The sequence below is a fragment of the Equus asinus genome, chromosome 9 (genome assembly GCF_041296235.1).
Source record: "Equus asinus isolate D_3611 breed Donkey chromosome 9, EquAss-T2T_v2, whole genome shotgun sequence".
Lineage (NCBI taxonomy): Eukaryota > Metazoa > Chordata > Mammalia > Perissodactyla > Equidae > Equus > Equus asinus.
In genome coordinates this window covers 46963499-46988635 of record NC_091798.1, presented here as the reverse complement: position 1 = coordinate 46988635, position 25137 = coordinate 46963499, and the positions used below count along the sequence as shown (strand labels likewise).

At 36.0% G+C, this 25137-nt stretch overlaps 1 protein-coding gene across 9 annotated transcripts in view; it reads right to left on the bottom strand.

Moving 5' to 3' along the window:
• RAPGEF6 (Rap guanine nucleotide exchange factor 6) overlaps positions 1 to 25137 on the bottom strand; it is a 204212-nt gene that overhangs the window by 159550 nt on the left and 19525 nt on the right. For all 9 annotated transcript variants that reach the window (XM_070517465.1, XM_014827310.3, XM_044780408.2 and 6 more), the window contains 3 exons: positions 17933 to 18003; positions 16459 to 16515; positions 12422 to 12505 (listed from right to left, as the gene is read on the bottom strand). In XM_070517465.1, coding sequence (XP_070373566.1) covers positions 12422 to 12505; positions 16459 to 16515; positions 17933 to 18003 — 212 coding nt within the window. Of the gene's footprint in view, positions 1 to 12421; positions 12506 to 16458; positions 16516 to 17932; positions 18004 to 25137 lie in introns of those variants that run through there.

Genomic DNA, 25137 nt, shown 5'->3' with positions numbered 1-25137 from the left:
CAATAATCAAGACAGCTGTACTGGTACCAAGATAGAACAAGAGTTAAATGGAAAATAAATAATTCAGAATAAACAAACCACCTCACATGTATAGTCAACTGATTTCCAACAAAGGTACCAAAGCATTTCAATGCCTTTTCATCAAATGGTGCTGGCTCAACTGGATATCCTTATGCAAAAAAACCAAAAAGAAAGACAATTAAGTCACAATGGACATAGGCCAAAATGCAATTGCCAAATCTGAAAAACTTCCAGAAAAAAAGATCATAAAAGAAAATATTTGTGAGGTTAGGTTAAACAAACATTTCCTAGTTATGACAACAAAACCTCAACCCTCAAAAGAAAAAACTTAATAAAACTGGACTTCATCAAAATTTAAAACATTTGTGCTTCAAAAGACACTATAAAGAAAAGGAAAAGACAAGCCACAGACCCACAGAAAATACATGCAAATCATATAAAGATGAAGATAAAGAATTTGTATCCAAAATATTTAAGTTTTTACAACTTGACAGAGGACACAATTAAAAATTATATACCTGATAAAGAGCTTGTACCCAAAACATATAAATTCTTACAAACTGATAAGAAGACAAACAATACAATTGAAAATGGAGAAAAGCTCTGAACAGACATTTCAACAAAGAAGGTACAGCAATGCCTGATAAGCACATGAAAAGATCCTCAATAGCACTAGTCACTACTGAAGGGCAAATTAAAATCATACTGAGACACTATTAAATACATACTAGAATGGCAATAATCAAAAAGACTGTCAATACCAAGTGATGGAGAGGATGTGGAGAAATTAGATCCATTTATACATTGCTGGTCAGAGAAATAGTATAGTACAAGTTGGCCTTTTCCTCAAAAATTAAATATATACTTATCATATGACATCCTGGATCTCTACAAAAGAAATAAAAACACATGAGCCATATAAAGACTTGTATGTGAATCTTGCTAAGAGCACTATTCTTACAAGTCTCAAAACTGAAACAATAAAAATTTCCAAACTTTTCAAAATTTTCATCTTCTGATGCATGGCTAGACAAAAACGTGGTATCTTCATTGAATGAAATACAAAATAGCAATTTAAAAAAATCGGTGTGCCACAACCAGTATACGCTAAAACATAACTGAATCTCAAAAACATTATGGTAAGTGACCGAAGCCAAAAAGAAGAGACTACTTGAAAATATTTGCAGAAGGCAGATATAGAGACAGAAAGTAAATTAGATTAACTGCAAAACGGCATGAGGGAACTTTTCAGGTAACGCAAGTCATCTATTAATTGTGGTGCACCAATGTATATATTTACTATAAATTATTGAACTGGAAAATTAACATAGGTGAATTTTATGGTATGTAAACTATACACCAATAAAGTTACTTTAAGAAAACTGTCTAAGAAAACAGAGAAGAGAACCTTTACAACTTGGAGTAGGCAAAGATTAGTTAAGACACATAAATACTACCAATAAAAAAAAATCATCCTTTGGACTTTATCACAATTAAAGAAGTCACCATTGAAAATGAAAAGGCAAGACACAGTCTGGGAAAAATATTTGCAATACACGTATCTCACAGAACTTTGATGCATAATATATAAATAACTCGTAATTCAAAAATAAAAAGACAACCTCAAAACAATTGAACCAACTTTTCACAAAAGAAGATATATGAATGGTCAATAACTATACGCAAAAAAGCTAAATATCATTAGTTATCATAGAAATGCAAATTAATAGCACAATAAGATCCCATTACATACACACCTGAATATCTAAAATTAAAGATTACCCATTATGAAGCGTTGAAGAGGATGTTGAGCAACTGGAATTCTCAGAAACTGGTGGTGGGAATGTAAATGGTATAACTATTCAACAAAATACTTTGGTAAGTTTTAAAAAAAAGTTTAACACACCACCATACAACTCAGCTATTGTATTCTTAGGTACTTAAGAAAATAAAAGACATATGTTCATACAGAGACTTGTACATAAATATCCATAGGTGCTTTATTTGTAATAAACAAAAATTGAAAACAACCTAACGTCTTTCAATAGGTGAATGGATAAACATATTGTGGTATATCCATACAATGGAATATTACAGCAACAAGAAGGAATCTGCAAAACATCATGCCAAGTGAAAAATCTTAGATACAAAAAACTGTACAACATATTCCATTTATATAAAATAGCAGGAAATGTAAACTAATCTATATACCAGAAAGCATTCCAATCAAAATCCTAGGCTTTGCATTTTTTTTTGAATTAGCAAACTGATTTCAAAATTCATACGGAACTGCAAAGAACCTATAATAGCCAAAACAATTTGGCAAAGTTGGAGGACCCATACTACCTTATTTTGTGATTGATTATAAAGTTAAAGTCATCAAGACAAGGTGATATTGGCACCAGAGAGAAAAATAAAGCAATGAAACAAAGAATTGGGAAATAGACTCACAAATACATGGTCAATTAAATTTCAAACAAGATGCAAAGGTAATTCAGAGAAAAGATAGTTATGTCAACAAATGGTGCTAGAACAATTGAATATGCACAGGTAAAAAGATGAAATTAAATCTATATATCATATCACATTAAAAAAAAAAACTAGCTTGATATAGATCACAGACCTGAATAGATCACAGTAAAACCTAAAACAGTAAAACTTTCAGAAGAAATTCAGAAAACAATTCTTTGTGACCTTGGGTTGATCAAAGATTTCCTACATACAACAACATAAGCACAGTCCACTAAAGAAAAAAATGTAATAAACTGAACTCCATCAAAATTAAGCTCTTCTGGCTCTTCAAAAAAACAACAGATGGAAAACACAATCCACAGACTGGGAGAAAATATTTGCAAATCACACATCTGTTAAAGGACTTGTATACAGCATACATAAAGAACTTCTGAAACTCAAAAATAAGAAATTAACCATTCTCCCACACCAAATGGGCAAAACATTAAAGAGACACTTCACAAAAGATATACAATTGACAAATAAGCACATGAAAAGATGCTCACCATCTTTAGGGAAATGCAAATTTAAACCACAATCAGATACCAACACATATCAATTAGGATATGTAACTTAAAAGATTGACCTTACCAAGTATTGGTGAGGATGTGGTATGGAACAACCAGAACTCTCATACACTGCTTGTGGGAATGTAAAATGGCACAAGAACTTTGGAAAAGAGTATGGCAGTTTCTTAAAAGGTTAAACACCCACTTACCACAAAACCTAATCATTCCTAGGTATATATCCAAAATCAATGAAAGCATGTGTCCACATGAAGAGTTATAACACAGTCATTCTATTCCTATGTATTTACTCAAGAGAAATGAAAGTGTACGTCCACATAAAGACCTGTACACAAATGTTCATAGCAACACTAGTCAAAAACAGCAAACATCTCAAATGTCCACAGTAGCTGAATACTAAACAAACAGTAGTATATTCATACAAGAGAATACTGCAATAAAAAGGAACGAAATATTGATACACATAACAACACGGATAAACCTCAAAATAATTTTACTGAGTATAAGAAGCCAGACAAGAAAAGAGTACATAGGGCAGACCCTGTGATGCAGTGGTTAAGTTCAGCACGCTCTACTTCAGCAGCCTGAGTGTTCAGAGGTTCAGATCCCCGGCATGGACCTTATACCACTCATCAGCCATGCTGTGGCGATGACCCACATACAAAATAAAGATTGGCAGAGATGTTAGTTCAGGGCTAATCTTCCTCAGGAAAAAAAAAAAGAGTATATATTATATGCCTCACTTCATATAAAATTCTAGAAAATGTGAATCTATAGTGACCAAAAAAAAAATCAGTGGTTCCTGGGACCCAAGGGAGGAAGCAAGGAAGGATGAGAGTTAAGGTTTACACAGGGGCATGAGTAAATTTTGGGGGGTGATGAATATGTTATTTTTATTACAGTCATGGTTTTATGGGTGTATATATATGCCCAAATTTATCAAACTGTACACTTTAAATATGTGCAGTTTATGACAATTATACCTTAATAAAAATTAAAATGCAAGCCAAAAAATGAGATAAAATGTATTATCTGTCAGCTTGATTCCTACAAAATAATAATAAAGACAAACAATCCAACTTTAAAACAGTCTCCCTCCCACCCAAAAAACCTTAGACATTTGACAAAAGAATACAGAGGAAGCAATGGCTAATAAGCACAAGAAAAAGTGCTCAATATCACTATTCAGCATGAAAATGAAAATTAAAACCACTTCACAGGGACCAGAATAGCTAGACTAAAAGAATGACAATACCACATGTTGGTGACTACACAGAAATAGAAACAGAACTCTTATACATTGCTGGTGGGAATCTAAAATGGTACAACCACTGTGGGACACAGTTTAGGAGTTTTTTATAAATAGTTTTTTAACTTCAAGGCACATTATAAAGCTACAGTGTGGTATTCAAGCAGGGATAGACAAAATCTAATGGAATAGAACAGGAGCCCAGAAACAGGCACACACATATGTGGATATTTGATTTATGAAAAAGGTGGCATTGAAAGAGGGTGGGAAAAGGACATTTAGGAATCCATATGGAAAACCATGCAACATTATCATACTCAAGAATCCATTCTAAGTAGACTATAGATCTAAATATGAAAGGAAAAGAAAAGTTCTAGAAAGTAATAAAGGAAAATATCTTCATGACCTCAGGTACAGAAATATTTCTTAAGCAAAAAAGACAAAAAGAAAAAAACTGAATTGCTCGACATTAGAGTTAAGAAATTGTGCTCATCTAAAGACATTATTACTAAGAGAATGAGTAACTCAAGGCATAGAGTGGGGAAAAGATATGTGCAATAAAAATAACCAACCAAGAATTCTTATTCAGAATATATAAAGAATTTCTATATCTCAGTAACAAAAAGGCAATGCATCAGAAAAATGGGGAACAGACATAAACACTTTACAAAGGAAGTTATTCAAATGAAAATGTACTTACTCATCAGCAATCAGAAATACATAAATAAAAACTATAATATCTATATACTGAAAAGAATAACCAAAACTAAGCAAAAAAAATTACAAATAAAAAGGCTGACAATACTAAGTGTTGATAGGGATTTGGAACAACAGGAATTTTCATACATTGCTGTGGGTATGTAAATTGGTATACACATTTTGGAATGCCTTGCAACGAACAATTAAAGCTGAATATAGGCACATCCTGTGAGCCAACAATTCTCTGCTGGGTATATACTACAGAAATGCATGCATATGTGCATCTAATATACCAGGATGTTAAAAGCTAAGTTATTTACAGCAGCCATCAACTATGCAAACAATGAAATACTAATCAATGAGAATGAATTAATTGTAACTACATGCAACAATATGGATGAATGTCATAAACATAACATTGGGCCAAAGAAGCCACACACAAAAGAATACTGTGTAATTACATTCATATTACGTCCAAAAGTAAACAAAACCAAACTACAGTGTTGAGGTATGCACATCCTCAAGCTAAAACTCTACAGATATTCAAGACTGATTAAAATTTAGGAAAATCATGTTCTTTGGGGGGAAGCGGGAGATTTGATTTGAGAAAAGACATGCAGGCTGCTTCTAGAGAGCTGACAATGTTCTATTTCTTGATCTGGGTGGTGATTAGGAAAATGTTCAATTTATAGTAATTCATTAACATGTACACTTAGGTTATTTGCACTTTCCCCCATATATTTCAAAATAAAAGAGTTAAAATCATGGAGGAATGTTCCAATTTGGGTCAAAAATTGGAAAAATAAGAATATGTGTTTTTGTTCACATATGTATTTTTAAAACACCAGAAAGACATACAAGATATTAATAAAATTGGTTAGTTATCTATGCAGATGGGCTGAAAGGTGTGGATGACAATAAAAGTGAGAATAATACTTCTTTTTTTTTATTTTATTTTTTTTGAGGAAGATTAGCCCTGAGCTAACATCTGCTGCCAATCCTCCTCTTTTTGCTGAGGAAGAATGGCCCTGAGCTAACATCCGTGCCCATCTTCCTCTACTTTATATGTGGGACGCCTGCCACAGCATGGCTTGCCAAGTGGTGCTGTGTCCACACCCGGGACACGAACCAGCAAACCCCGGGCCGCCAAAGCAGAACGTGTGAACTTAACCACTGTGCCACTGGCTGGCCCCAGGGTAATGCTTCTTAAAGTACAACTTATTATACTGTTTTGACTTCTGAATTGTACAAATTTATTAATTTGTAAAAAAATTTTAAAAATTATGTCTAGATAATGGAGAATGCTATTTACAGTGCTATTTAAAGGTGATAACTTTTCCCTGACACATGCAGGCACTCAATATATGTTTTCTAAATGAATTAATGCCTGAGTGTTTAAGATATTCTCTCTTAGTGAAATGCCTGTTCCCTCCTTCTTTGCCTAGCTAATCTTGCTTATCTGTAGAATCCATTTCCACAACTGCCCCCACAAGAAAGTTTTCTTTCCATGTCACACAACACTGAGTCCCTTTTTAAACAAAGCAGTCATCTCAACCCAATGTAAGTCAGTCCTTCTTTGTCTTAGTGCCGCTGCCTTAAATAGAGATGACACTCAATCAAGGCTTATTTGATGCATAAATGAATGTTTGAATGAATACATGCATTAAATTTTATTTTAAAACCACATGTAATGAAGTCCTTGCTTTGTTGAGCTACAGTGAAATTTTACTGTGACAACTAAACAGTGAACTGAATTTTAGAAAAAGGTTAAATTCATGTCAGAAGACATTTAAATTTCAGACTTGACTTATTAATTACCTACTTTGTTTAGAATAAACCGTAAAAAAATTTTACTTGTATAAATTACATATAAAATTTCATTATAAAATAAAGAGATGTACTTTAGATGTCTTATTAAAATATATGCAATCTAGAGTTTAGGAGATAAACTCCACAAAAATTCAAGGCCCTGCACCCTCAGTGAAGTTTCTGGGAGTTCCATAATTTGGGGCATGACAAGATACCCACTCCAAGGTGAAATACAAGTTGCTGCACCTCACATCATCTACCACAAAAAGAGAGACACAATGCTTGGTTAATTTTTCTGGATTTTGGAGGTAACATACACCGAGTGTGCTACTTTGAACCATCTTTAGTGGCCCACAAGGCTGCTGGCAAATTCAGGATGCAGTATAAGCCACCACACCACTTGGGCCTGATTATCCAGCATATCCAATGACAACTTTAGTGTCCAAACAGGACAAGTGGGAAATAATGGAAAGAAGGGATGCTCTATGGAGCCTCCCACAAGCACTAAAATGAGAATAAGAGTGCAGACTTCTAGGATTTCTGAAACACTTATGCCCTCTTCTGCAAATAACTATTCTACTTTGAGAAACAATTTCTGTCTTGCTACTGGGCCTTAAGAGAGGCTGAATGCCTAACCATGGGGATATCAGGTGACTATGCAGTCTCAACTTCCCATCACGAACTGTATACCTAGACATAAGGGTTGGGCATGAGCAGCAGCAATCTACTATCAAATAAATATGGTATGAGAAACCGAGTTTACCAGGTCCAGAATAAGTTGCATGAGCAGGTGGCTCAGATTCCTTCAACACCAACTCCTACTGCATTGCCTCTTATACCTCAATCTGTGCCTAATGCCCACGTGGGCAGTTCCTTATGAATAGTTGAGGAAGAAAAAACTTGAGCCTGTTTTATAGATGAGTCTGCATAGCATTCTAGTACCACCCAAAAGTGGACAGCCCCACTCAGAGGGGACCTGAAGGAAAGTGGTGAAGGAAAAACTTCCTAGAGAACAGAACTTCAAGCAGTACATTTGGTTGTCCATTTGCCTAAAATGAGAGATGGCCAGAGTCACTGACCTAAACAGATTCACGAGCAGTTACTATGGTTTGGCTGAATGGTCAGGGATTGGAAGGAACCTGATTGACAGATGGTAACAAGGAAGTTTAGGAAGAGGTATGTGGAAGGACCTCTTTCAGAATGGGCAAAGACTCTGTGTCCCATATGAATGCCCAAAGGACATCCACTGTAGAACAGGCTTTGAAAATCAGGTAAAGAAAATGGCAAGCTCTATGAATGTCAAACACTTTCCCTAGCCACCCTAGTGCTTGTTCAATGGGCCCATGAATGAAGTGGTCATGGTGGCAGAGATAGAGAATATGCAGGGGCTCAACTGCTAATGTTACTGCTAGATACCTAATCTGCCAACGGCAGGGACCAACGTGAGTCTCTGATAAGGCACCATACCTCAGGGGGACCAGTCAGTCAGACGGAGTCAGATTATTTACATTGGACCTTTTGTATCATGGAGGAGGCAGATATTCCTCCTCACTACAATAGACACACATTCTGGAAATGATCTGCCTTTCCTGACCATAATGCTTCTGCAAGCACCACTACCCACAAGCTTACAAGTGCTTTATCTACTGTCTTGGCACGCTAGACAGCATTGTTTTTGATCAAGGAACTTATTTCACAGTAGCAGAAGTACCACAATGGTTTCTGTCTTCCCCAATAGCAGAATATATGGGTCTGGTATTCAACACATGGAAATAGGAGTGGCTCTTCTCACTGCTATACCTAATAACTCATTCACAGAATTTTTGCTTCCCCTCCCAAAAACTTTTGAGCTCTGCTAGTTCTCAGTCTTAGTTACAAAGATTGCGTCTACCAGGAAACATAACTATGGTTCCACTGAATTAGAGACTTCCACCTGGCCACTGAACCAAGAGGTAGGAAAAGTGGGGTTACTTGATTGGTCTGAGTGACTGATCCCAATCAGCAAGGAGAAACTTGAGTTGTTGCACAGAATGGGAGTTAGGAGGACTAGCTGAAGCCCACGGAATTCTCTTAGGCTCCTTGTAGTACTTCTATGTCCACTATTAATGGTTAATGGAAAACTACAGCAACCAGAAAAAGGCAGGACTCTTCTGAAATAAAGATTTTGTTCCCACTATCAGGTAAAGAACCTGAAAAAGCTCAAATTCTGGCTGAGGGCAGAAGTAATAAATAGGTAGTAAAAGAGGAAGCCAGAGATATCAACTATGGCTCTGTAACCAATTACAGAAACAAAGACAGTAGTAGCTTTTCATATTTTCTCTTTGCTTTATTGTATATGTCTGTACTTGTGTAAATGTTAACCATTTCCTTCTTCCCTCTCTTCCTCATTTTTATTTTATACATAAGTTGTTGCAGGTGAACTTTACAAGGTAGTCTTTAGTTAAAAAAATATTCACAGGCACTGTAAAGGAATATATAATTAATATAGTCAGTAACGACTGTTGAGACTGTGCATCTCATTATTTTGGGGAGAGAGTAAGTACTTCTTCACTTGTATGAAGGATAGCTATATCTTGTTAGGTGTAAACAGAGTTCTTTTGTTGTTGGATGGAATTTCAAATGTGTTTAGAAGCATTCATATAGAACTGAGTAGCCAAGGGAGCGGATTACGCCAGTTATTTATTGCCTCTCAACTTCCAATGTAGCGGGTATCAGCTTCAAATCTTTGTAATAAAGGATCTGGATTTAGTCAACATTCTCCTCCTGCGACCTGGAAATGTTAAAGCTTTCTCAGTAGAGGATGCTAGTAGACAGACACTGCAGTACAAAAGTCTTCTTTGCTCTGGGAGGTATGTGTGTGTAAAGCAAAGGGAAGTCCTGTTCCCAGCCTCAGGGCCCATCTGCACCCTAGCAGGGGAGTGAATGTTCTCTTGCTTGCAAGTCCTGGTCAGCAGTTCCCTTCCTGCCAGCCTTGCCCCAATGACTGTGGACCAGCTGGTCCAGGGCAACCCAGTGAACTTCTCCACTGTCTATCGGGCTAAAACCAACACATTCTCCAACAAGGTCTGAATTCAAGTTTGGAGGAGAGGGCCCACATTTCAAGTTTGTTCCTTCCTTGGGTATTCTCCCTTAGCTCCTTTATCCTAATTCTTTGAAACAGTTAATAACTCTAAATTAAATTGTCCCTGTTCAAATTACTGTGTGCTTCCTATCTCCTGACTGATACAGTAACAAACATCTCAAAATCTAGAGAAATAGTCTACATTTTTATAAAGTAGAATACTATTTCTCCTTCTTCTATACTAGATAGTGCTCATATTCTATGGTATCATAATGCTCCTATCCCACCACTATTATACTACAATAATTAATATTAACAGAAGCCAAAAATTTATTTGATGCTTAATATACGCTAAGCAGTAATCTAGGTAGTTTATCTGCACTGACTCATTTAATCCTAACAATCACCCTACAATGACCTATTACAAATACCTTTCAAATGAAAAATATAAATACCCTACCCAGAACTCTTCTTTAAATAATTATGAAGTAAACTATAATCACATTTGCTGTGAAGTTCATGATGGTTATAGTAATGCATACTATAACTTTGTGGTTTTAAAGTCTCATACATTTCTATCGGTTATTTAAAAAGTTAAACTTCACTGTCTTGACCACAAACTAATGATGAATTACTGTGGCTGATTAATGGCTACAGAAAGTCCTCACAACAAATTCTTGACCACTCATCACAGCAAGAAAGAGTGAGGAAATATTCAAAAGAATAATACTAATAATCCTAAAGCATCACTGTAATCAATTATCAATCCAGATTCTTCTGTCTCAGTGGCTAACTCATTACAAATTTATTAATGTGAGTTTCACACAGGGGAATGAACAATACCCAAAGGTTTAAATAATCAAGAACTACTATACATTTTATTTGTAAAAAAAGTTGATATGTTTTATTCTACTAGTTAGGAAGCACAGATTTTATTTAACCAAAGGCCAATGATGTAAAGTGTCAGGATTCAAAACATGACTTTAAAAACGGCATCAAAACTGAGATGTCCCATACCATCTACAGAGTAGACTGTAGCTTGATACTTAAATTTAATAGTTTTGAAACTAAATTAATTTAGCTTCAACTAAGTCTTAAAGCCTAAAGATTACAACATTATTTGAAAAGAGTGACTAAAAAATTACATTCTTTTCTTTTTGTTCAGGAAGATTTCCCCGAGCTAACATCTGTTGCCAATCTTCTTCTTTTTGCTTGAGGAAGATTTGCCCTAAGCTAACATCCATGCCAATCTTCCTCTATTATGTATGTGGGTTGACACCAGAGCATGGCTGCTGACGAGAGGTGTAGGTCTGCACCCGGGAACTGAACCCAGGCAAGCAAAGCAGAATGCACCAAACTGAACTACCAGGCCATGGGGCCAGCCACCCAAAATTATATTGTTATGTCACCAAATTATAATTTGAAGTCCAAAAATCTTAAGAATTGCTAACAGACCAAATTCTCTAAGAATACTACATCTGACCATCTTTCCAATCACCCTTCTCCTTTTTTTTACCCAATAATAATGATGGTGATAATTAACAATTACTTATAATAGCCAGGTACTGTTTTAAGAGCTTTATACATATTAACTTATTTATTCCTCAAAACTAGCCTATGAAATAGATTCTACTATTGTCTGCATTTTATAAATGGGGAAACTGAGGCACAAAGGGATTACATAATTTACCCAAGAAGTATTAGAGCACAGACATGAACTCCTGTACTCTGGCTCTAGAGTATCAACTTTTACAGACCCCTATTGAGAGCTCTGAGTAGTGGCTTGCTAAAATCTCATAAAGATACTTAAGTACGTACTATTATTATCCTTATTTTACAGACAAAAAAACTAAAATTTGTCCAAAGTTATATAACTAATAAATGATAAAAATCAGGATTCTAAACTAGTTTGCCTTACTCCAAAAACCAATTTCTTAACTATTAAGATATATTTCCTCTCTATACCCGCTAATAATAATGAGTTCAAAAACCATCAGATATGGGGCCAGCCGGGTGGCACAGCAGTTAAGTGCACATGTCCTCCTTCGACGACCCAAGGTTCGCCAGTTCAGATCCTGGGTGCAGACATGGAACTGCTTGGCACACCACGCTGTAGTAGGCATCCCACATATAAAGTACAGGAAGATGGGCACAGATGTTAGCTCAGGGCCAGTATTCCTCAGCAAAAAGAGGAGGACTGGCAGCAGTTAGCTCAGGGCTAATCTTCCTCAAAAAAAAAAAAAACCATCAGATAAATCAGAACAAATCCCACATAAAACTAAAGATCAAATAGGAGTAAGATACCATGTCATGGTATAAACTTAAAGAATAAGTATATAAGTATAAACTTATACCCTCAGAAATAGTAAGCATCAATTGATTCCTGCTGAGCAGTTCCAATACTACCAACCCAAAGACATTTATAAAATGTATCACCTACTGAGAGAAAACACACATCCCACAAAAACAGTTTAACATAAAAGATAAATAGTTGTAATGTTAACTTTGCCTGTCACATGCACTAAGCAGCAAATGCAAACATACCTGCAAGGAGGCAAGACCATGGAGTCTTTCATTAGCACAGATCCAGAAAGCAGAATATACCAACATCTGGCAATAGTTTCTGAACTGTTTAAATGAATAAGGAAATATATGAGTAAATAAACACACTCACATATATATAGATTCAATACAAAATACATAACACGAAATACATTCTAATAATGTCACAAATCATTAAAAATTAAGTAATACTACTTGGAAATCTGAGAAAGTTTGCCTTTTGCCTAAGGTTTTATAAAGACCATGTTCACACGGGAAAAAGTATAATCACTATCTTAAAATATAGACTTCAGAAGTATATGTTTATGAGTTCTATCTTATTAATTTTATCATTAACTTCACATTCTTCATTTTTGTGTACTGGATCATCACGTTTGATGAAGGTTAACTTAAATACTGCACTACATCTGCATATTAGAACATTCTATTTCTGATAACTTTTAAGTATATTAAAGATATTATTTAGACTTCACAAGTTTATCAATGTTGCCTCTTAACTTTCAATTATAATTTGGATCATGATAATTTATTTAAATTTTATTCTGACAGACATAATAAAATGTCCACCCAATCTTTCACTTTATATGTGTTTGAGGGATAAAACGAAAGAAGATCAGATGACTTAAGTCTGTCAGCATTTTGGTTCAGTTAAATCTCCAATGGAAACCCAGAATCTTGTTAGATGTTAGTTTATAATCTAAACTAATCTTTCTCTCTCTCTCTTTCTCTCAAATACCTTTATTTACCATACCCAGGGCTTCAATTAATTCCAATATGTAGCAGATTCTAATATCTATAAAACAAAACTTTCCTCTGAGCTGGAGAACTGTTTATCTATCTGGCTGTCTACTTGACATGTCAACTTCTATATCTAACAGACACCTCTAACTCAACGTGTTCAAAATCTACCTATCATTTCTTTCAAGCTTGGATCTTTTCTAGTATTTTCTGTTCTCACTGAATAGTACCATCCTCCATCCAGAAACCTAGGCCTCTTTTGAAATATGACTTACAAAATACAGAAGGAATAAAATCAATAAAGAAAAATTTGCCCAAAATTAAGACAGCAGAAAGTTATGACTGGATGCTACCATAAGCCTCCAATTTTTATCTCACGTGGCTGAAGTAGTCACAAAATAGTCAGTAAATTGTACTTTAAATGCAGGAAAAATTGTGAAGTTTATTCCCACCACCAAGAGAGACAGGCCAGGTCATGAACCAGAAACTGTTCAGACCTTGCAAAGAATTCCAATCTCAGAACATGGTTTGGAAAGTGAAAACCTTTAACTCTTTAGAGGCCATGCTATCTCCTTTCTCTTTGAAAGCAAATGAATCCAAGAATAATCTAGCCTAGAGAAGGGAGGCATCAGATCTTATCAGATCTTACTCCTTCAAAAGCTTCACACTGCTCCTAAGATAAAGATCAAAAACTCTTCAAGTGACCTTCACGTGCCTCTCCAGACTCCTCTCTTACCATTTCCTTTTCTTTCCTCAAAGCACTTGAATCACTGGCATATTTTCACTTTTCATATCCTGCTGCTTCCCAGTTAAGGTCAACTATACATTCTTTTCTCTGACTCCACCAACTTCTGAATGTAAACTCTTAACTTTCACATTCTTTTTTTTAAAAATTCTCGTTTATGGTTAGCCAGATACAAATCTGCATAACTCTTAATATTTTTAAAAGTTTTATTGAGGTACAATTCACATACTATAAATTCGCCCATTTTTAAATGCACAATCCAATGATTTTTATGAAATTTAAAAACATTGTGCAAATATCACCACAATCCAGTTTTAGAACATTTCTATCACCACAGAAAGATCTCCTGTGCCTTCTTTGCAGTCAATCCCTGCCCTGGGAGCAATAATCTGCTCTGTCTCTAGAGATTTGTCTTTCCTGAACAGTTCATATAAATGGAATCACATAATATGTGGTGTTTCTATCTTGCTTCTTCCACTTAGCATGTTTTTGAGGTTTGTCCATGTTGCAGCATACCTAAGTACTTTATCCCTTTTTATTACCAAACAGTATTCCACTATATGGATATATGGCATTTTATTTATCCATTCTTTGGACACTTTGCTTGTTTCCAGTTTTAGGCTAGTATAAACAGTGCTACTAAGAACATTTGTGTACAGTCTCTGTATGCATGTATGTTTGCATTTCTCTTGGGTAAATATATCAAAGCGGAATTACTAGGTCATTTGGTAAAATTGTTTAACTTTTTAGAACGCGCCAACTGTTTTCTAAAGTGGCTATACTATCTAACATCCGCACCACCAATATATGAGGATTCCAGGTGTCACCATATCCTTGTAAACACTTGTTATTGTCTACCTTTTTTATTGTAGTTATTCTAATGGGTACAAAGTGATATCTCAATTTTTGTGCATGGTGTAAGGTAAGCATCTAAATTAACTTTCTGCATGTAAATACCCAATTAATTCAGTACCATTGGTTGAAAAAACTATGCTTTCCCCATTGAAATGCTTCAGCATCTTCATCAAAAATAAACTTTTCACTGTTGTTCCTTTTTAATCCTCAATCATGTTATACCCACACTGTGTGCAGATCTTAGCTAGAGGCCATAAAAAAAAAAAAACTATTCGTAAACATAATGATTTACTTCTGGGCTCTCAATTCTATTCCAATGATCTATATCTCTATACTTTTCCTTGATAACACTTAAATATGTGTAACTATTTTAATTTTCTCTCCCCTACTACACAATAAGCTCAATAAGGACAAATACTGTGTCTTCCCACCATTCTACAACAGGGTAAGAATAACATATAGCAGACAAACATTTAATAATAAATGAATGGATCAACAAATGAATATAACCATTAAAATCCTTATGAATCCAGTAAATACTTTAGAAATAATGATAAATGCAATGTGCAGGTAATGAAACATGAAAAGTCAATACCATTCCTACATACCAGCTAAATCTATATAATAAAACAGGTCACTGTTGCTAAAACTTTTAGAAGAAAAACAGAGAAGAGGATCTTCACAATCTTGAGAAAGAGAAAGATTTTGTTTTTTAAACAGGACAGGGAAAGCACTAATTACAAATAGAAAAATTGAGAAAGTCAGGAATTTCTCTTCTTCAAAATACGCCATTAAGAGAGGGAAAAGGCAAGCCACACAGTGGGAGAAGACATTTGCAACATATGTATCCCAACAAAGGACTAGGATACAGAATTCATAAAGAATTTCTACAAATCAACAGAAATAGATTAGACACCCCAATTAAAAAATGGTCAAAATTTCATAAAGGAGCTATTCAAATACCCTATAAAAACATGCAAATCATTTATCATCATTAGTAAGTAGGGAAATGTAAAATAAAAGCATAATGAGACAACAAAATGAAATACATGTTAGATTCTAATATTAGAATCTTCTAAATCTGAGCACATATATTTCTAATAATTCTATTCCTAAGAATTTGCCCAAGAGGAATGAGAAAATAATGGCAGAAAAAGACATGAACAAAATGTTCATAGAAACTTTATTATTCACGATTGTAAAAAACTGGAAACAACCCAAATATCTATTAACAATGGAAAGCATAAACAAATTATTTTCACACAACTGTATACTGCAAAGCAATGAAAAAGAATGAATGCAAAAACACAAAACAATTTCAAACATTTGTGAAGTAAAAAAAGCCTAACCAAAAGATTTTTATCTATATGGAGTCAAAAAAGAGGCAAAACTAATTTATGATGATAGAAGTTAGAACTTGACTACCTTTCCAAGAGATTTGACTAGAACCTTCTGGAGAGCTGGCATGTTCTATATGTTCACCTGGGTAGTTTACACAGATGTACATATTTATTAAACTTCGTTGCAATATACACCTTTTGGGTAATGTATGTTGTATTTCAGTTTATGCACATATTTCAATCTGCTCCACTGAAACCGTTCCAGAATCAAGTGAATCTCTGCTAAAAGTTAAATTTAAACATTAAAGCAATTAATTTAAGCTAATCATGGAAATACTTACCAAAAAAGAATTTGATTGCCACTGTATCTCTCGTATCGTGCTCTTGCAGACAACAATCTAACATATTAAAAAAGTAAAAATTTTAAAGATTTTACCTTAAATTGTGTTTCAAAAATTCTGTTATAATTACCTCAACAGAAAATGATCAGAGCGACTACTAAATTTTTCAATAAACTACAAGTTTAGAAATACATACATTAAATGCAATATTTTTAAAAATAGCAATTAGATAATATTAACAAGTATAATACTCTTATGTATATTTTATAATCTGTCAATTTTGCAATAAATAACGTCTTTTTTTTGAAGAAGAAGATTAGCCCTGAGCTAACATCTGCCACCAATCCTCCTCTTTTTGCTGAGGAAGACTGGCCCTGAGCTAACATCCATGACCATCTTCCTCCACTTTATATGTGGGATGCCTGCCACAGGATGGCTTGCCAAGCTGTGCCATGTCCGTACCCGGGATCCGAACCGGTGAACCTCCCCCAGCAGCTGAAGCAGAACATGCGAACTTAACTGCTGCGCCACCAGGCCAGCCCCAAAATAATGTCTTTTTTATTATGAAGAAATATACATTTGTCTGATTCACTACTGAATCCTCATGTGAAGAAAACAGTTACTGACAGAGGCATACACACATGCAAAACACCCATTGAATAAATATATAAACTTGCTTGAACTTAAAGAACACTTTTAGTATTACTAAATGCTCCAGTTTTCAGTTTTCTTCTTGATATACTTGACATATGCTAACATCTAAATTATGCTATAAAGAAAACAGAAAATAAAAATTTCCAATTACATTTTAGCAATCTGGTCCATAACCAGAAACTTAAAGAACAGCTTGAAAAAAGGATGGAGAAGCTGGTCATGTAAGGAAAACACATTTTAATTAAAATGTTACACAAAGTTACAAGAGCTAGTGCTTTAAAGCAATCAAAAGTGTTTTTACAAATAAAATCACAATGATATAAGAGGAGAGAAAACTCATTTTACAGAATAGGAAAATGAGGTTCAGAAAGTTTATGGGTCTTGTCCATGGGAGCTTATACCAAATCAAGAGTCTTGGCTCTTTCCACTTTAATACAACACCACATCATACCGTGCCCATGCTAAGCATTTGACATAATAAATATCAAGAGCAACTACAAAAAGAAAAGTTTTTATTCACTGGTTAGCACAGACTGAGCACTATGCTTTGCTTTAGATAGTTTGTACTCTCATTTAATCCTCAAAAGACTGTAACAAAGATAATTTTATTATCCCTATTTTATGGAAGAAAAAACTGCAGCTTAGAGAGATGTTAAGACTTGCTCAAGGTCTTATGGCTAAGAAAAACTGTGGTGAGAAATGCAAACTCCTATGCTTATCCTACAAAAAGTCCCTATGTGATTTCGCCCCTGCAATTATCTATCCAAATTCATTTAAATAAGTCCATAGCACATGCTCTTAAACAGAGCATCACACTTACCTAAGCTGATGTTCCCTGAGATTTGATAATATTTCCATTCCATGAAGGTAAGAATAAATAGTATTTAAGTCCTGTAGAATAGAAAAGATTTTAGATTATTTTTCAAATACACTTTCTAAAATATGACCCTCCCCATGCTGATTTTAAGCAACCAACCATTTAGGACAGAACTTTAATCTATGAAAGAGTCATAAAATCTCTGAATTACAAGAGCTTCGACAAGGTAGAGAAGTGCTCCCTCAACTCACACAGAAACGCTTCGTCAGCATGGGTGTTGGCCTCTACCTCAAACAATGCCAGAAATAAAAAACTCTTTATTATATATGAAAGTCTATTTAATTTCTAAGTGGATGTAACTTTTCTTCTTCAGCGACCTCCAAGTATTTGAAAAGAGTTATTATATCATGTTTTAAGTCTTGTTTTGTTTAGTTTTCTCCAGATTGCACAGTCTCAGTATTTGCAGGTTCCACATCTTTAAGCATCCTGGCTGACTTCCGCTGGAGGTGACCCAGTTTGTCAATATTCCTCTTAAAATATGACTTTCTAAAAAATATCTTTCCAAAGAGATTCAAAGTGATATTAATCTACCACTAAACAAAAAAGACATCCAATGGGACAATCCTGTTCACCCTGTGAAAGAGGAAGGAAATCTTTCTCTAACCTTCTTTCAGATAACAAGGTATTAAAAATCCCAGGATGATATAGTATAACCTCAGCTAAGAGCAGTGGTATAGCAAAAGAAGAAAGTGGGAGCAGTCCACATTCCTAAAAGAATGGAGTATTTTACCACTGATGTTATGTAGAATGTTGGTGCATGGTGACTATAAAAAAGTTTAAATTCTCTACATAAAATATTCCTACTCATTCTCCTAGAAAGAATAATGCCTGTACGCTAGGGTAGATGGCTCCCAAACACTGCCCTCCTGCTTTGATATGCAACTAGCCAAGAGAATTATCAGATGACATAGAGAAGAAAAAGAAGAAACCTAAGACAACTTGTTTTCCAATTGGTTAATAAGACAACATGGAACTACTAAGAAAACAGCAATAATCTTTGATTCCAAAGATTACAACTGCCAATTAATCATGATGCATTCAATGACCACACATATCTCTGCTAAATCCTTACTAAATGAGAGTGAAAAAGATTTTAAAGTTATTAAAAAAAAAAGAGATGAATAGATTAAAAGAGGAAACCACAGCAATGAAAAAGGTCTATAAAATTCCAGAGGACAGCTGATGGAATAGTGATATGACAGTATTTCCAAAGACGGCTACAATGATATTTCTTATTCCATTTGGTCTTTTCCAATGGAAGCTTACCACTCCCCCATCAAAAACTGGAATCTACGTGTTCTTCTCATGGATCTGGGTTGGTCCTGTGATTTGTTCTGACCAAAAGAATGCGGCAGAAGTGAGGCTGTGTAACTTTTAAGATTCAAGTACCCTGAGACCACCAATGTCGTGAGGAAGCCCAAGCTAGCCTGATGGACAAGGGAAAGGCCATATGGAACAGCACCAAAGCACCAGGTATATTAAGTGATGCCTTCTTAGACCAGCCCAGCTATTGGCTGATTGGAGCTAAGAGAATGATCCCAGCAGAGGTTCTATGGGTCAAAAGAACAAACCTCTCAGTCAAAATCTTCTGAATTGAGGTAAAAAACAGAGTTCTGGCAAAAGTCTGCCTCATAGTGGGCTCACTGAGCCTGCAGATCCACCTAATAGTCTCTCCCCACTCCCCGAGTTTATAGTTAGAATTCAGGTACTTGGCAGTTAGAATAACTCTCACAATGGATCCATGACCTATGCGGTAAAAGCTGTGATAGTGGAAAAAGCCAAGTGGAAACCTCTGAAACTTCCCCATTCCTCAGAAATAGATAGTAAATAAAAGACAATACTGCTTCTAGAGGGACAAAGAACAGCAAAGACTCGTGCCATCAGTAAAGGCTTCAAGTATGCTGGGGTGATGGTCCCTATCATGTATCACCTGCAGAAAGCTGACGGATCCTAAAAAATGACTGTAGACTGCCACAGACTTAATCAAATCCTAACTAATGTTCTTAACATAGTATTGTTGCTAGAACTGATTAAGCCTCAGGTATTGATTTGGTGAATGCATTCTTTTCTATTCCAATTACAGAACAGGGTCAGAAACCGTTTGTATTCATGTCATATAATATTAACTTATAGTTTTGCCGTAGGGCTAAAGGCTTTCACTCTCCGTCGTATTCTGAAGATATCTAGACATCCTAACCCATTACATAGATGATGCCTTGCTGACTGGACAGAATGAAAAAGAGAATCAGTGAGAGGTGGCTGGAGTCCTTGGTAACATACTCATTTTCCACAAAGTGGGAGATAAACTCTATGAGGACTCAAAGACTTGCCACTTTAATGATTTTAGGGGTGTGGTGGTTGGGGACATTTCAGGACATCCCCTCCTGACAAATTGTTGGGACTTTGGTTTTAGGTCACGATGGAACAAGAGGGACTGGATTTACCCTCCACCTAAAACAACAAAAATCAAAACAAATATGTAAAACATTTTTCAAGAGAGAAGGCATCAGGAAACAGAAGACAGTGACACCTGAGAGAGGGGAAACAAATGAAGTCATTCATATGATTATATGAATACCTTACTGCCTGGTGTTATCTTGAGTTAAGGAGAAGGGCTGGCAGTCTGGGGAGCAGAAGGTGGCTAGAGTTTGCAGAGCAGAAGAGAGAGAGAGAACACTACACAGAGAGAAAGTATGTTCTGGAAACCTACAAAGGGTCTCTTTTGAGTCTTAAGTTGAATAGTGATCATCTCATATATGTGAAGAAATATCTGAAATCAGGGAAAGAAACACCTGAAAGGATTAGAGTAGTGGTCCTCAACCAGGACTGATCTTGCCCCTTGGGTGACATAGCAATGTCTAGAGACATTTTGGGTTGTCACAATTTAGAGGGGAGTATGCCACTAGCATCAAGTGACTAGACAGAGATGCTGCTAAATATCCTACGATGCACAGGACAAGGTCCCAGAATAAAGGATTATCTGGGCCAAAATGTCAATAGTGCTAAGTTTTAAACACCCTGGACTCTAGTCTAGTTTCCTCTAGGGAACAATACCCAAAACTCACATAGGGACAGGAAGAGTTCCTGTTCCCAATAGGCAGGGTGGAGAAGCTCAAAATTCAGAGCGTGTATTTAGTACTCAGAAGGCTTTGGACTCACAGTATTGGAGCAAAATTAACCCTAGACTAAATGCTACTCTAGTGCTACATAACACAGCTCAGCAAAGGCCCGAAAGGATCAAACAATTTCCAAGTTACTTAACTGCCCCCCAAAACAAAGCTAAAGAATATTTATAGAAAATATAAAAATATCCAGCACAGGGGCCAGCCTCGTGGTGTAGTGGTTAAGTTTTCATGCTCTGTTTTGCCGGCTTGGGGTTCACCAGTTTGGATCCTGGGTGCGGACCTACACACCATGTATCAAGCCATGCTGTGGCAGTATCCCACATAGAAGAACTAGAAGGACCTACAAGTAGGATATAAAACTATGTACTGGGGCTTTGGGGAAGAGGAAAAAAAAGAGGAAGATTGGCAACAGATGTTAGCTCAGGGTCATTCTCTCCAATAAAAAAAAAAATATATCCAGCACATAAAAAGGTAAAATTCACAATCTTTAAGTATTTAATCAAAAATTACCAGGCATGCAGACAAGCAGGAAAAGATGACCCACAAGGAGGAAAAAAAAAACTGACTCAGTAATTAAAGATAAGAGAATTAGTAGAAAAAGACATTTAAAAACCTATTGGGGGCAGCCTGGTGGCATAGTGGTTAAGTTCACGCGTTCTGCTTCACTGGCCCAGGGTGTGCGGGTTCGGATCCTGGACACAGACCTACACACCACTCATCAAGCCATGCTGTGGTGGCATACCACATACAAAACAGAGAAAGACTGGCAGAGATGTTAGCTCAGGGACAATTTTCCTCACCAAAAAACCCAAAAAACACAAAAAAGACTTATTAAAACTACATTTCATATGTTCAGGAAGATACAGAAAACAGAAGGATATAAGAGGGGATATTACAAAAAAATATTCCAGAGATGAAAATAACAATATCTGAGATGTAAAAGACACTACATGGGATGAATAGCGTATTCCACATTGCAGAAGAAGAGATCAATAAACTTGAAGATACTAGAATTCAAAAATAAAACAGAGAGAAAAAATATGGAAAAAATTTCAACAGAATACTAGTGAACTATGGGCAACTTCAAGCAGCCTAACAAAAGTGTACAGTAGTCCCCTCTTATCACTTTCCTCAGTTTCAGTTACCCAAGGTCAGCCTTGGTCTGGAAATAGATGATCCTCCTATTGACATATAGCTGGAAGGTCAACAGTAGCCTAACAGTAGTCACAATGCCTAAGTCATTCACTTCACTTCATCTCATCACATAAGCATTTTATCATCTCACATCAATACAAGGAAAAGGGTGAGTACAATAAGAGATTTTGAGAGAGAAATAGAGACCACATTCACATACTTTTTATGGCAGTATTTTGTTATAATTGTTCTATTTTATCATTAGTTATTGTTCATCTCTGACTGTGCCAAATTTACAAATTAAACTTTAACGTAAGTATGTACATATAGGAAAAATCACAGTAATTATAGGGTTTGGTACTATCCACAATTTCAGGTATCCACTGGGGGTGTTGGAATGTATCCCCCAGAGATAATAGGGGGATATAACAGTAGTTAGAGTTACTGTGGGGGAGATGGAGAACAAAAAAAAAATATCTGAGGAACACTGGAAAATCTCCCATATTTGATGAAAACTATAAACTCACACATCCAAGAAGCTCAATAAACCTCAAGTGCAAAAAATAGGAAGAAAATACCACCAAAGTACATCATAAAATTGCTTAAAAAATGATAACAAGATAACTGTAAAATTGTAAAAGCAGCTAAGGAAAATAAATTACACAGTGAGAACAAATCTGAACAAATCTCATACTTCACAGAATCTTCTGGATTTTCTACATATACAATAACATCTCCTGTGAATAAGTACAGTAGTATTTCTTCCTTCCCAGTCTATGTACGTTTTTCTCTTTTTCTTTTCTTATTACATAAGCTAGGACTTCCAAAACAATGGCCAGAGTAGGTGTGGTCATATACTACTAATACAGCTGCTGTGGCCCCACTCTTTAGGAGTCATCATAACCTGCCCAGACACTCACAAATGCCCATCTCTTACAGAAATGAGCTTGTTATTTCTGACATCTAGATAATTTTCTTTTAGTGGCAAACAAGTTCCAAAAACTGTAACACAAAAAAGTTATGTTATGGCAAACAGAATTAGAACACTCATAATCTGACCGCAAAAAGAGGATAGGGTAGTGTCAAGGAGCCTCAGAATTTTCTGAGATTCTTGGCTAAATTTATGTCATATAATTTCCTCTGTTCTCAAGTCAGAGGACATCTCTGGTACACCATGAGAGATGCCATCATTAGCTGACAAAAAATTACGAATTCACTCTTCAATTTTAAAGCCTAAATGAGAATATGATACTGAACCTCCTCATCTCAAGTTCGTGTGTCCAATGTGTGGTAAGCCATCACCGATGTGCTTGGAGATGGAGAAAGGTTTATCCAAATTGGCCAAAAGAAGGGTGGGAGAATAGGTTCTCTCAAATCCACCTTAAGGAGAAGGCGGGAAAGGGGTTTTATAGAACTAAGGGGCTTGGCAGGAGGAGTTTGGAGAAGCAAAGGGGTAATCCTGTTTCTTTCACTCCAGACAAGCCCTTGGGCAATGTGACTTCTGGGTGTCAAGGGCAGCTTGGGGCTAGCTTTCTGGTGACATAACTTCCTTGAAGGCATTCTTTTTCTTCTATAAAAGTAGGTCATAAATCCTTGTGACCCTTGAGTCACCCCTCAGGTTAAACAAGAAAACACCCAATTAACAAGATTAACTTCTTCTCATCTATGTCTGGGAACAAGGTCGAAAGGTAATCTTATTCAATATTTACAGTAACCCACAGGTATCTAGCTTCATATATAATTCATAGGTTTTGAAATACATATGTGGATCTTCAGTTCTCTGCCTGAAGAGAGGCTGACAAAGTTTATCAACTTTAGAATCTAAAAGCTTCTCTTCAAATATCTGAAAGTTATTTGCCTTCAATCTCATTATTTCAGAGGGACAATGTGGCCATATGAACATGTAGTTCTCCAACAGCATCTAGAAAAAGTGATTGCATGGACTTGAATAGAAGTATTAGCATTATTCCTTTCAGATGTTGGCAAACCTTTTCTGTAAAGGGTCAGACAGTAAATATTCTAGGTTTATTGGGCCATAAGGTTTTCATTACAACTACTTAACTTTGCCTTTGTAGCATGAAAACAAACATAAAAATGTAGGTAAATGAATGGGTGTGACAGCATTCCAATAAAACTTCATTTACAAAATAGCTAGGCTAATTTGGCCTCCAGGCCACACCTTGCCAACTCCTAAAGCATATGGTCAAAAATACCAAAGTGACGTCAGCATCACAGCAGAGTGAGTATTCCCTCAGTCTCCCTAAGTTACAACTAAATGGACATTCATTAACCAGCAGAGGACTCCTTGCACAGCACAACAGGACTTCTGAGAGATCCACACAGCTATACATCTGAAGGTGGGTGGACTGGATCCCCAGAAGTCAGTGGAAATAAGTGCACCCCTCCCCCTCCCTGGTACCAGTTAGCCAGTTTGCAGATTCTCACATAGCAGCCATGCATGACTGTAAGAGGACGGAGGGACAGCCTGGCCTGTGTGAATGCTTTCAGAATTGCAGCCCAGCCCTAAGGAGCACCCAATATGCCATGGTAGCCTCATCCATGGGAATGCTCTATGCCAAGTGGCAGCAGCTAAGCTGACATCTTTCTTGACAATGAAAACTGAAAGCCAGCCCTCTGAGAAAAGGGACAAGACAAGGAGGCCCACTACATCACTCCTACTCAACATAGTACTGGAGGTGTTGGCCAGAGCAATTAGGCAAGAAAAAGAAATAAAAGGTAACCAAATTGGAAAGGAAGAAGTAAAACTTTGGCTGTTTGCGAATGGCCCTAAAGAATCTACCAGAAAGCTATTAGAAATAATCAACAACCACAGTAAAGTGGCAGGGTACAAAACCAACTTACAAAAATCAGCTGCATTTCTATACACTA